Genomic DNA, 12,398 nt, shown 5'->3' with positions numbered 1-12,398 from the left:
CTAAAAACCTAAGATCCCCTCCTCCCGAAGCGACTCGACATTACTTTTTGTTGCTTTCTTACCTTTTGTTGCTTTCAGCTCCTTCCCTTCTCTGCCGTCCTCCGGAGGGGACAGCCGGCGGCGAAAGCGGCTCGCAGCGGTCCCCCCCCGCGCAGGTCCCGGTTCTCCATCCACCCCAATCCTTCCTTCCTTCCTGGCTCGGCCAAATTGTGAGGCGGCTTGCAGCGTTCCCCCCCCGCGCAGGTCCCGGTTCGGCGTGAGGTGAGAGCCCACTGTTCTGTGCCCTCTCCGGCACGAGCGGAGTGAAGCGTTCTTTCATTGGCCTGAGCGCCGTCAATTTGGGCGCTCCAGCCAATGAAAGCACATAGACGTGCGTGCTTTCATTAGGGAGCGCCCGTCGATTTGGGCGCTCCAGCCAATGAAAGCACATAGACGGGCGCGCATGACATCACGACATGCGTCACGCGCCCCGTCTATGTGCTTTCATTGGCTGGAGCGCCCAAATCGACGGGCGCTCAGGCCAATGAAAGAACGCTTAGCTCTGCTCGTGCCAGAGAGGGCACAGAACAGTGGGACCTCACGCTGAGCCAGGAGAACTGGGACCTGCGCGGGGGGGGGGGGGGGGGAATGCTGCAAGCCGCTTCACAATTTGGCCGAGCCAGGAAGGAAGGAAGGAAGGATTGGGGTGGATGGAGAACCGGGACCTGCGCGGGGGGGACCGCTGCGAGCCGCTTTTGCCGCCAGCTGCCCCCTCCGGAGGGCGGCAGAGAAGGGAAGGGGCTGAAAAGCAACAAAAGGTAAGTTGGCACATGTCGAGCCGCTTCAGGAGGAGGGGATTTTCGGTTTTTAGGTTTTCATGGGTTAAAGTTGGGAAACCACTTCCTGGTGCCAAAATGTCATTTGAAATGTCAAACCAAAATGTCATTTGAAATGTCAAACCAAAAGGAAGAGCTGGACAGAGATCTGGTTGAAGACATCCATAAGATAGGTAAGAAAGGGGAAGTGGTGATCGTTGGTGACTTTAATATGCCAGATGTAGACTGGAAAATCCCATCTGCAGAATCTAAAAACAGTAGAGCAATAGTGGATGCCATGCAAGTATCATTGTTCAAACAAATGGTATTGGAACCCACGAGAGAAGGACCTATTCTCGACTTAGTGCTCAATAATGGAGATATCGTCTCTGATGTCAAGGTGGGCGCCCACCTCAGCACCAGTGATCATCAAACGGTATGGTTTAATATCACTAAAAGAATATGGAAAAGAAGCACAAAGACCAGAGTTTTACAGTTCAAAAACACAGACTTTGAGGAAATGGGGAAGTACCTAGAGGAAGAACTAAATGGATGGGAAAATGAGAGAGATGTGGATCAGCAGTGGACCAATCTAAAAGGAGCAATCGCCAAGGCAACTGCTCTATATGTTAGAAATGTAAAGAAAAGCAAAAGAAAAATGAAACCTATCTGGTTCTCAAAGGAGGTGGCTGACAAAATTAAAGCTAAAAGAACTGCATACAAGAAATACAAAAGATCCCAAAGGGAGGAGCACAAAGAAGAATATCTGATTCAACTGAGGGAGACTAAGAAATTAATCAAGTTGGCAAAAGGTCAAGCGGAAGAGAGGATTGCCAAGGAGATAAAATATGGTGACAAAACATTTTTCAGATACATCAGCGAAAAGAGAAAAGTCCAAAGTGGTATAGTGAAATTGAAAGGTGGAAATGATCAATGTGTGGAGAGAGATGAAGAAATGGCAGAAATATTAAACGAATACTTCAGCTCTGTGTTCACTAAAGAAGACCCTGGAGAAGGACCATCTCTACACAACAAGAAACTGGAGGGAAGCGGAACAGAGGAAAATCCATTTACAGTAGATAATGTATGGGAAGAGCTAAAGAATCTGAAAGTGGACAAAGCCATGGGGCCTGATGGGATTCATCCAAGGATACTGAGGGAGCTCAGAGATGTGCTGGCGGGACCGCTGTGCGACCTGTTCAATAGATCCCTAGAAACGGGAGTGGTGCCGAGTGATTGGAGAAGAGCGGTGGTGGTCCCGCTTCACAAGAGTGGGAACAGAGAGGAGGCTGGTAACTACAGACCGGTTAGCCTCACTTCGGTGGTGGGAAAAGTAATGGAGTCACTGTTGAAAGAGAGAATAGTGAACTATCTCTACAGACGGGAGAATTGATGGACCAGAGGCAGCATGGATTCACCAGAGGAAGATCCTGTCAGACAAATCTGATTGACTTTTTTGACTGGGTAACCAAGGAATTGGATCAAGGAAGAGCGCTCGATATCATATACTTGGATTTCAGCAAAGCTTTTGATACGGTTCCGCACAGGAGACTGGTGAATAAAACGAGAAGCTTGGGAGTGAGTGCCGAGGTGGTGACCTGGATTGCAAATTGGTTGACGGACAGAAGACAATGTGTGATGGTAAATGGAACCTTCTCTGAAGAGAGAGCGGTTTTAAGTGGTGTACCGCAAGGATCGGTGTTGGGACCGGTCCTGTTCAATATCTTTGTGAGCGACATTGCGGACGGGATAGAAGGTAAGGTTTGTCTTTTTGCGGATGACACTAAGATCTGCAACAGAGTGGACACGCCGGAAGGAGTGGAGAGAATGAGACGAGATCTAAGGAAACTGGAAGAGTGGTCGAAGATATGGCAGCTGAGATTCAATGCCAAGCAGTGCAAAGTCATGCATATGGGGAGTGGAAATCCGAATGAACTGTATTCGATGGGCGGGGAAAGGCTGATGTGCACGGAGCAGGAGAGGGACCTTGGGGTGATGGTGTCTAATGATCTGAAATCGGCGAAACAATGCGACAAGGCGATAGCTAAAGCCAGAAGAATGCTGGGCTGCATAGAGAGAGGAATATCGAGTAAGAAAAGGGAAGTGATTATTCCCTTGTACAGGTCCTTGGTGAGGCCTCACCTGGAGTACTGTGTTCAGTTCTGGAGACCGTATCTTCAAAAAGACAAAGACAAGATGGAGGCGGTACAGAGAAGGGCGACCAGGAAGGTGGAGGATCTTCATCGGATGACATACGAGGAGAGATTGAAGAATCTAAATATGTACACCCTGGAGGAAAGGAGGAGCAGAGGTGATATGATACAGACTTTCAGATACTTGAAAGGTGTTAATGATCAAAAGACAACGACAAACCTTTTCCGTAGGAAAAAAATCAGCAGAACCAGGGGTCACGATTTGAAGCTCCAGGGAGGAAGATTCAGAACCAATGTCAGGAAGTATTTCTTCACGGAGAGGGTGGTGGATGCCTGGAATGCCCTTCCAGAGGATGTGGTGAAGACCAGAACTGTGAAGGACTTCAAAGGGGCGTGGGATAAACACTGTGGATCCATAAAGTCAAGAGGCCGCCAATGAAGAGTGGGTGACTCGCCAGAATGAGGGCTACTGCCTGGAGTCAATACCCTTATTAAATAAACATACACATGCTTACTGTGACTCCAACATCGCTCTAAGCTTCAACAGCAAGAGGAAATGTGGAAAAAAGGATTCACACTCACAAAGAGGGGAGTAGCTGGCTTGTTACGGCGGTTACTACCCCAAATCAAATAAGTCTGATACTTCACTTTCAATGCATATACAGCATAGTTCTCCGATTCAACGGCAGGGGAGAAGAAAAACTGATACTTCACACATCCAGCAGAGCTCTCTGCTTCAACGGCAGGGGAGAAGAAGAGGGTTCGCACTCACAAAGCGGGGAGTAGCTGGCTTGTTACGGCGGTTACTACCCCAAACCAAATGTGCCTGATACTTCACTTTCGATGCACATCCAGCATGGCTCTCTGCTTCAACAGCATGGGAGAAGACTGATACTTCACGCATATCCAGCATAGCTCCCTGCTTCAACGGCAGGGGAGAAGAAAAACAACCAATAAGGGCTGTATAACATAGGCTGGGTAAAACAAATAAGCATGGGTGTAGCTTGCTTATTGCGGCGGCTACTACCCCTAACTAATCAAGCTAGATATTTCACTTGGATGCAGCTCCATCACTGCTCTCTACATTAAAGCTGGGGGTGGAAGGGAAATAGAACCAAGAGCTAAGAGAAACAGATAAGTATGAGAAAAAAATGTGTGAAGCTTGCTGGGCAGACTGGATGGGCCATTTGGTCTTCTTCTGCCGTCATTTCTATGTTTCTATGTTTCTATGTTTCATTTGAAATGACAGGTACCAGCGCACCAGGATACTGTATAGGCGCTGTATTAAGCGCCTATACAGTAAAATGGGTTGCGCGGGCCTAACGCTACGCCTAACGCTTCGCAGACGCGGCTTGCATTTGCAAGCAATTTAAATAGAGTATCGAGCGGTATGTGATCAGAACTGTGCGTGCGGCAAACGAGGGTGTGCCCGGCGCTGCCGCACTCTAACACGGTCTTACTATATCGACCCGACAGAGAAGGTATTCTGGTTCATCCATACCTGGAGGACTGGCTCACCAGGGCCAAATCATTCCAAGGCGGTCAAGCAGCCTCAGCCAAACTAGTTCATACCCTGAAAGCCTGGACTGGGTGTGAATTATACAAAGATCAATCTTTGTCAGTCCCAATCAAAGGAGTACGAAGGTGCTTAATCTGATACCAAACACAGCATAGTCTTTTGATAGCCAAGTTCTTGTTCCAAGTGTAGTCATTTTGTGCTTGCAGGGCATGCAGAATGTAGGACTATCTGCAGCTCCAGGAGTTGGTTCTGTGGACCAGGGCTCACATGTCCCCTTCAGTCATCTCATTAACATGGTGGTCTCTGCAGTTTTAAGATTATGAGATCAGACTTATCCTTCCTCCTGCTGAAAGGGAGAACCTGAAGTAGTGGGCTATGCCCTGGAATTTATAAAAGGGAATGGATCTGGAACCATCCAGTTGAAGTCTAGTCATGACAGACATGAGTCTGGTAGGGGGCCCCTCTATTGTGGTCATGTGACTCAGGGTTGTAGTCAAAGGAAGAGGACTCAACAGATTGGAGACCAGAGCCATCAGATTATCTCTATTGTAGTTTCTGTCCATAGTAAAGGGAGCAGCAGTATGGACAGCACCCCAGTTGTATTCTGTCAACTATCCTTTTTATATTTTCTAATTTCTTGAGAAATTCCTTGTCTTTTTGAATATATGAATTTATATATGCTGAAAATGCCCTCAGCATCAGCAGTTTGCTATGCTATTAATTACATAAAACGTGCGCACACAAATTGGTTACATGGTAACAGACAAAAAGGGGTTGAATCATCAGAAGTTTGAAACTTGTCAGCAACAACATAGAAATGACAGCAGAAAAGTACCAAAGGGTCCATCCAGTCTGCCAGGCAAGCTTCTTAAGATAGTAGCTTACTACCTTAAGAAGCTGGTTACTCCCATGCTTCTCTTGAGTAGAAACTGCCGCTCTGTGTAGTTAACCTGAAGCAGATAGTGTCAGTCACAAAGGCTTCTATGAATTAAAATTAATGCCCTCTCTGCTAGCTGTAGGCCACAACAGTTGCAGACTTTCAAAAACCACATCCAAATCTTTGTAGCTAATTTATGTTTGACTACATATGCAGGTGCAAGAAGTTTGAATAAAGATAAAATTCTTCTTAAAGGACATGATGCCATCCAGGAATTATATCAAAATCATCTTTGATTTGATAATTATTTAAGAGATCTTTTATGGCATCAAACCACCTTACTCCACTCCAATTTCACCCCTCCCTCAGGGCCGGATTAAAGTGGCATGCGCCCTTTGGCAATGGATGAGGGACAGTTATCCTACGATCCATTCTACCCCCTATTCTTAGGGTCTCTCTCCCTCCCTCCTTCCCTTTCTCACCTTGAAGCAGCAAAGAAATATCTGCACTGGGCCTTCTGTAGCCCTCTTGCACTGTAGCAGTCTCGCCCTTTCCTCCCACCCTGGGGCTTCCTTTAACCAAGGAAACCTATGTAAGGAGCAGGATGCCGCAGGATCAGTCAGCACAAGATGGCAGCTGAAGACCCCGTGCTGATTTTTCTTGGTCTTCCTTGCACTAACCGGAGTCCATGCGGTGCACGGGGAAGATTTGGATTTAGACTTTGGTAGAGTCTGTGATGCTCCAGCACCTATTTGAATTTGGTGTTGGAGTCGCCTATGTAGCTTGTGCCTATATCAGGGCCTGCCTCCCCCTCCTGATTGCTTTGGAACAGGAGTCAGGGGTAAAGAGAAGGGAAGTATTCTCTGCAAGCTGTTTGTGAAGGGAGTATTTGGAGGAGAGAAGGGACCAGACATTGAAGGCCGACAGGCACTCTGTAGCTTTCTCCAAAAAGGTGGGAAAGCTTCAGGAATGTTGATTATGTAGCAGGTTGTCAATTACGTAGCAACAAGATAATTTAGATGAGTTCCCCTGCAATGCACAATTGTGGGAGCCTAGGGGCACTAGGTATAATTCTCACTCTCCTTAAGCAGCTGTCCTAAGCATCTGAGCCTGCATTTTTTTTTAATTATATTTTCTCTTCTGATCCTCTTGTTGAGGAAGGATTTATCTGGAATTTTCTCTCAAATGTTAGCATTGTTTTATGGGATATTCATTGCTTTGACATTTGGATACTGGCAGGTGTGCTGTGCTGCTCCAGTACTAATAGCAAATGATGAGCTGACTAGAATAGTTGTGCTCTGTCTTCCTCTGCTGGTATAAACCCATGTGTCTGGATTGATCTAGCAGGATCCAATGAAAGAGGAATGTCTTACCTGTTAAATTTCTTCTTTCCACTGACATATCATAGAAGCTGTACTATATTCTACCCTATAAGTACAGACCCCAGGTTGAGTCTGGACCCCACATTTCTCATTTGGCAATGCAAAGGGGCAAATTCAAATGATCAGTGTCTAGTATAGAGATAAATACACAAAAAGGAGGTAATTTCAAAAGGTTTTACGTGCACAAATGGACTTTGAAAACTGCTTTTACATGCTTATCGCCTTTGAATTTTTTCACAGAATTTTCAAAAAAATACTTCACATTTAAAGGAACTTTTGAAAATTTCTACTTTTACATGTATAAATCCTTTTGAAAATTACCTCCAATGTGTCAGATACTTACTTAAAAAGATTGTCCATTAAATATCGATAGTTGGGCTGACTGCTCTCAGGCATAAAACAAACAGCAAATACAATAATGGCATTTAAGCCATCTCCATAATAACCTTAAAAAAAAACACACACAACAGTTAAAACATATGACAATTTAAGGACTGTTTGGCAGGTGCTAGTATTTAAATTACTTAAGACTATGCAAATTCAATATATTTGGGCATTCCATTTTCACTACTAAAGCCTTACAGATTGTTCAAAACAAGCTGCAAGTGTTTTATCTGGTACTAAAGGATCATATAACACCTGTTTCAACCTCCCTCCACTGGCTTCTGATTCATTTTTATTCAGCTTCAAACATAAGGCCTCGAGCTCTGAAGAAACAGTGTCTTTCAGTTCTCATTGAAAAATCTATAGACCTTGTCAATTGCTAAGGTCTTCTGGTCAGAACCTTCTCTGAAACTGGTGTACTTATTAGAAATAATAGGAAAAAAACAAACCTTTAAATGTATAGGGCCTTTACTAGGGAATTCAATTCTTCTGCATTTGAGAGCGGAGGCCCATTTGTCAACATAAAAATGCTTTCAAATTTTTTTTTTTAAATTTGTCCAGGATTTTGAATGGCAGGTCCAAAGTTATTGAAAATCTGGCTGTTAAAAGTTTCTTCTCGTCGATCTGTTGTATGATACAGATAAGGAGTCCTCCAGAAAGCTGTGGTTGTGTGTTCTATTTGATATACAGACACGTGTCTTTGTGTGGTGGTTATAGTTGTGGCGTTTGTCTTTGTTAATTTGTTTTATATATTTGATTTTATGACATTTATTTAAAGCATTTATAAACTGCACTGTGTAAAACATAGGGCAATGGGTAATGCTGTTCCATGTAAACAAGGAGATACTCCAATAGTTCCTTCAAAACAGCATTTATTTTTAGGCTTCAAAGCGGTTTCTCAAGAATACAATCCCCGACACAACCATGTTTCACCATAGGAGCTGCTTCAGGAAGGACCCCCAGGAGGTAGACTTGCATCAAGAAGAAAACATCTATACAAAGAACAGAGTAAACAGAACAGCAGTAACTAGCAGATAGGCAAACGTACACAAAACATGAAAACTGAGAGAACATACCAGATTAAAAGGTTCAGAGAGCATACTTAAATCATTTATAGAGTTGTAAAATCAAGGTGTCCTAAAAACAATAAGTACAATGATAATCGTAATCCAATCACAATTATATTATCATTACATATACCAAGGGCATTTTGTATATAGGCTCAAGGATTTACATTTGTCACTTTGTTTACAGGACACAATCTGGAGCAGCATCTTTAATCTGGTATGTTCTCTCAGTTTTCATGTTTTGTGTACGTTTGCCTATCTGCTAGTTGCTGCTGTTCTGATTGATAACTGTTCTTTGTACAGATGATTCCTACGTTATGCAAATCTGCCTCCTGTGGGTCCCTCCCAACGCAGACCCTACAGCGAAACACAGCCGTGTTGGGGGGACTATTTTTGAGAAACTGCTTTGAAGCCTAAAAATAAATGTTTTGAAGAAATCATTGGAGTATTACCTTGCCTACTTGGAACAGCATTACCAGTTGGTCACATACATTGCCCTATGTTATATGCTTTCCTGTGTGCCCATGTTTCTCCACAATAACAGTTATAAGAAAATTATTTCTTACCTGCTAATTTTCGTTCCTGTAGTACCACAGATCAGTCCAGAGAGTGGGTTATATCGCCCGTCCAGCAGATGGAGTCAGACAAAGCTTCAGAGAGTGTTCCCTTATAAACCAGTGCACCCTCTGGAAAACCTCAGTATACAGAATATCAAAGCATGAACAATAAGAATGGATGGATCAAGGAAACAACACTAACACTTTAGAACATAGCTATGAAAACAGCTGTAAAAAACCAGCAAAAAACTTGCAAAAGGAACCATGAAACCAGCCTTAGAGACTGAAAAAACAGAGAGGCAAGTGAAGAACATTTGAGCAGAAAGAGCAATCCCATCAACCCCAAATCCTTAGGGAGGGCGTCTGGACTGACCTGTGGTACTACAGGAATGAAAATTAGCAGGTAAGGAATACATTTTCTTTTCCCTGTACGTACCCGGATCAGTCCAGACAATGGGATGTACCAAAGCTTCCCTACAAGGGGTGGGCCCTGGATAGCCCTGCTCGAATTACCCGATCGCCAAAGGAGCCAAACACCGGTGGTTGTAGATTCAAACGATAGTGCAGAGCGAACGTATGTAACGATCTCTAGGTTGCCGCTCGGCAGATTTCCTGGGAAGAGACAGAGCGGCTTTCCGCCCAGGAAGCCACTTGAGCATGAAGAGATTGGGCCTTGATGCCCACCGGAGGCTGCCTACCTGCTCCCAGGTAGGCTGCTACGATAGCTTCTTTCAGCCAGTGAGCAATAGTGATTTTCTAGGCCTTAGACCCCTTCTGAGGTCCATTCCAAAGGACGAACAGATGATCTGACAATCTAAATTCATTAGTAACCGAGATAGTGAATCAGGATACGCTTGACATCTAGCTTACATATAGATCTCTTGGATCAGTAGCCGCGAAAGACGGGAGCTCAACAGTCTGATTCACATGGAATGCTGAAACCACCTTGGGAAGAAAAGAGGGTACTGTGCGCAACGAAACCCCCCCTTCCCCCGAGTCCAAAAAACGCAAGTAGGGCTCCCTGCAGGAAAGCATCTGTAGCTCAGAAATCCGACGTGCAGAGCAAATAGCCACGAGAAAGACAGTCTTGAGGGTGAAATCCTTGAGAGTAGCGGATCGCATAAGCTCAAACGTAGCGCTTGCCAAAATCCAAAAGACTAAGTTGAGGCTCCAGGAAGGACACAGGGCGCGCACCGGCGAATGTAGATGTTTCACTCCCTTGAGGAATCGGACGATATCTGGGTGCGAGGAGAGAGAAACTCCCTCGCGACAATGTACTAGGGACCCAAGGGCTGCTACTTGGACTCTCAGGGAATTGTAGGCCAAGCCCTTCTCCAAGCCCTGTTGTAGGAAAGATAGAATCTGAGCTAACGAGGCAGTCCACGGAGGAGCCGCTATGGAAGTACACTAAGACTCAAAAACCTTCCATACTCTAACATAGGCCACTGGCGTAGAAGTCTTCCTTGCCTTGAGTAGGGTGGAAACCACAGCCTCCGGGTATCCTCGCCATCTCAAACGGCGCCTTTCAAAAGCGAAGCTGCAAGACAGAAGTGATCTGCCTGGTCAAAAAATACAGACCCTGATGCAGCAAGAGTGGGAGATGGCTCAGTCGAAGAGGCCCGTCTACCACGAGATTGACCAAGTCCGCAATCCATGGACGACTAGGCCATTCTTGAGCCACCAGAATGACCGGACCATGGTGGACTGCTATTCTCTGGAGGACTTTTCCCACCAGGGGCCACGGTGGAAACACGTAGAGGAGAATGTGAAGGGGCCATGGAAGGACTAGGGCATCCACGCCTTCCGCACTGTGCTCCTTTCTGCGGCTGAAGAATTGCGGTGCTTGGGCATTGCGGGAGGTGGCCATCAGGTCCAGGTGGGGGGGGGGGGCCCCCAACGACTGACTAGGATCTGCATCGCATCCTCGGAGAGTTCCCACTCCCCTGGGTCCAAACGCTATCGACTGAGGAAGTCTGTCCCTGCAATATGGGAAACCGCCAATCGGGAAAGGTGAGCCTCCGCCCAAGCCATCAACTTATCCGTCTCCTGAGAGACATGACGGCTTCTTGTGCCCCCTTGATGGTTGATGTACGCCATTGTGGTTGCGTTGTCTGAAAGCTCGATGATGAATAAGGGGGAGAAACTGCTTCAACGCCAGGCACACTGCCCTGGTCTCCAAGCGATTGATCGGCCAGAATGCCTGCAACAGCGTCCACTGTCCCTGGATCGAGGTAGTTTGGCACACTGCTCCCCATCCGGAGAGACTGGCATCCCTTGTGACAAATCATCCACTCCGACATTTCCAAGGGCATCCCCTGTGACAGATGAAAGGGGTCGAGCCACCAAGCCAGACTGTCCCTGGTCTCCGCTTGGAGAGGGAGGGCGGTCTGGAACTCCTGAGACACCGGCTTCTAGCTCTCTGTAAAGGACGCATATGCGCAAACGCCCAAGGTACCAGATCAATAGTGGAAGCCATGGAGCGCAGTACCTGGAGGTAATACCAGGCAGTGGGAAGGGGGGAGGCAAGAGAAGCGCTGCACCTGTGCTATGATCATCTGGGCTCAGTCTGGGTGCAGGAATACCATGCCCACCGCCGTGTCGAAACGTGCTCCCAGGAAATCCAGCGATTGAGAAGGCGTAAGGTTGCTCTTGGCGAAGTTGATTACCCATCCCAGGGATTTGAGGAGATGCAACACTCTGTTGACCGCTTGATGACACAGGCTGAGGGACTTCGCTTGAATGAGCCAGTCGTCCAGATTATGGGTGGACTAGGATGCCCTCTCGTCTGAGGGCTGCCGCCACCACCACCATCAGTTTCGTGAAGACCCAGGGTGCGGTAGCCAGGCCGAAAGGGAGCGCTTGAAACTGGAAATGCCGCCCCAGGATCTTGAAGCAGAGAAAGCGCTGGTGAGACTTGAGGATGGGAATGTGGAAATACGCTTCTGTCAGATACAGAGAGGCCAAGAATTCCCTGCAGTGTACTGCTGCAATCATGGAACGCAAGGTTTCCATCTGGAAGTATGGGACCTTGAGTGCTCTGTTGACCATCTTGAGATCTAAGATCAGACGGAAGAAGGAGTCCTTCTTTGGAACCACAAAGTAGACTGAATAATGACTGGTCCCCACTTCCCTTGGAACCGGCAGGATCGCCCCAAGAGCGAGGAGTCTGTAGAGTGTCTGGCGTACGATGAGGTTTTCACACTGGACCGCAGGGAGAGAAGAGGAACTTGTCTCTTAGAGGACGAGCAAAATCTAACGCGTAGCCGTGTCTTAGAATATCCAGGACCCACTGATCCGATGTAATCTTGACCCACTCCTCATGGGGGGGACGGATCTCCCTCTTCTATCCTGGGGATCGGGGACTGGGCCTGCCTGGCTTCACTGTGCAGGCTTGGAAGATGCCCCCTGGGCCAAACCGTCCCGTGCCTGTCTTCGGCCTCGAAAGGAATGGGACCAGGACTGAGAGCACGAAGAGGACTGGTGAGGAGCCGACTGTCTCGTAGTGCGGAACCGTCGTTGGCCACAGTAGCGGCTTCTGGAGGAACTGAAAGTCCTAGAGGTCTGCGGCCGATCTTCTGGCAATCTATGCACCGAATTTTCACCCAGGGACTTGATCTGGTCCAGATCTTCTCCAAGAAGGAATTTGCCTTTGAAGGGCAGCGATC

General features: G+C 46.8%; 1 protein-coding gene across 8 annotated transcripts in view; it reads right to left on the bottom strand.

Annotated features, from left to right (window-relative positions):
• Positions 1-12,398, bottom strand: part of BNIP2 (BCL2 interacting protein 2) — a 107,158-nt gene that overhangs the window by 39,825 nt on the left and 54,935 nt on the right. For all 8 annotated transcript variants that reach the window (XM_029574395.1, XM_029574396.1, XM_029574397.1 and 5 more), the window contains one exon: positions 7,069-7,171. In XM_029574395.1, coding sequence (XP_029430255.1) covers positions 7,069-7,171 — 103 coding nt within the window. The remainder of the gene's footprint in view (positions 1-7,068; positions 7,172-12,398) is intronic.

The sequence above is a fragment of the Rhinatrema bivittatum genome, chromosome 13, assembly GCF_901001135.1.
Source record: "Rhinatrema bivittatum chromosome 13, aRhiBiv1.1, whole genome shotgun sequence".
NCBI lineage: Eukaryota > Metazoa > Chordata > Amphibia > Gymnophiona > Rhinatrematidae > Rhinatrema > Rhinatrema bivittatum.
Note: the sequence above shows the minus strand (reverse complement) of the source record. Positions and strands in the feature narration are given on the sequence as shown.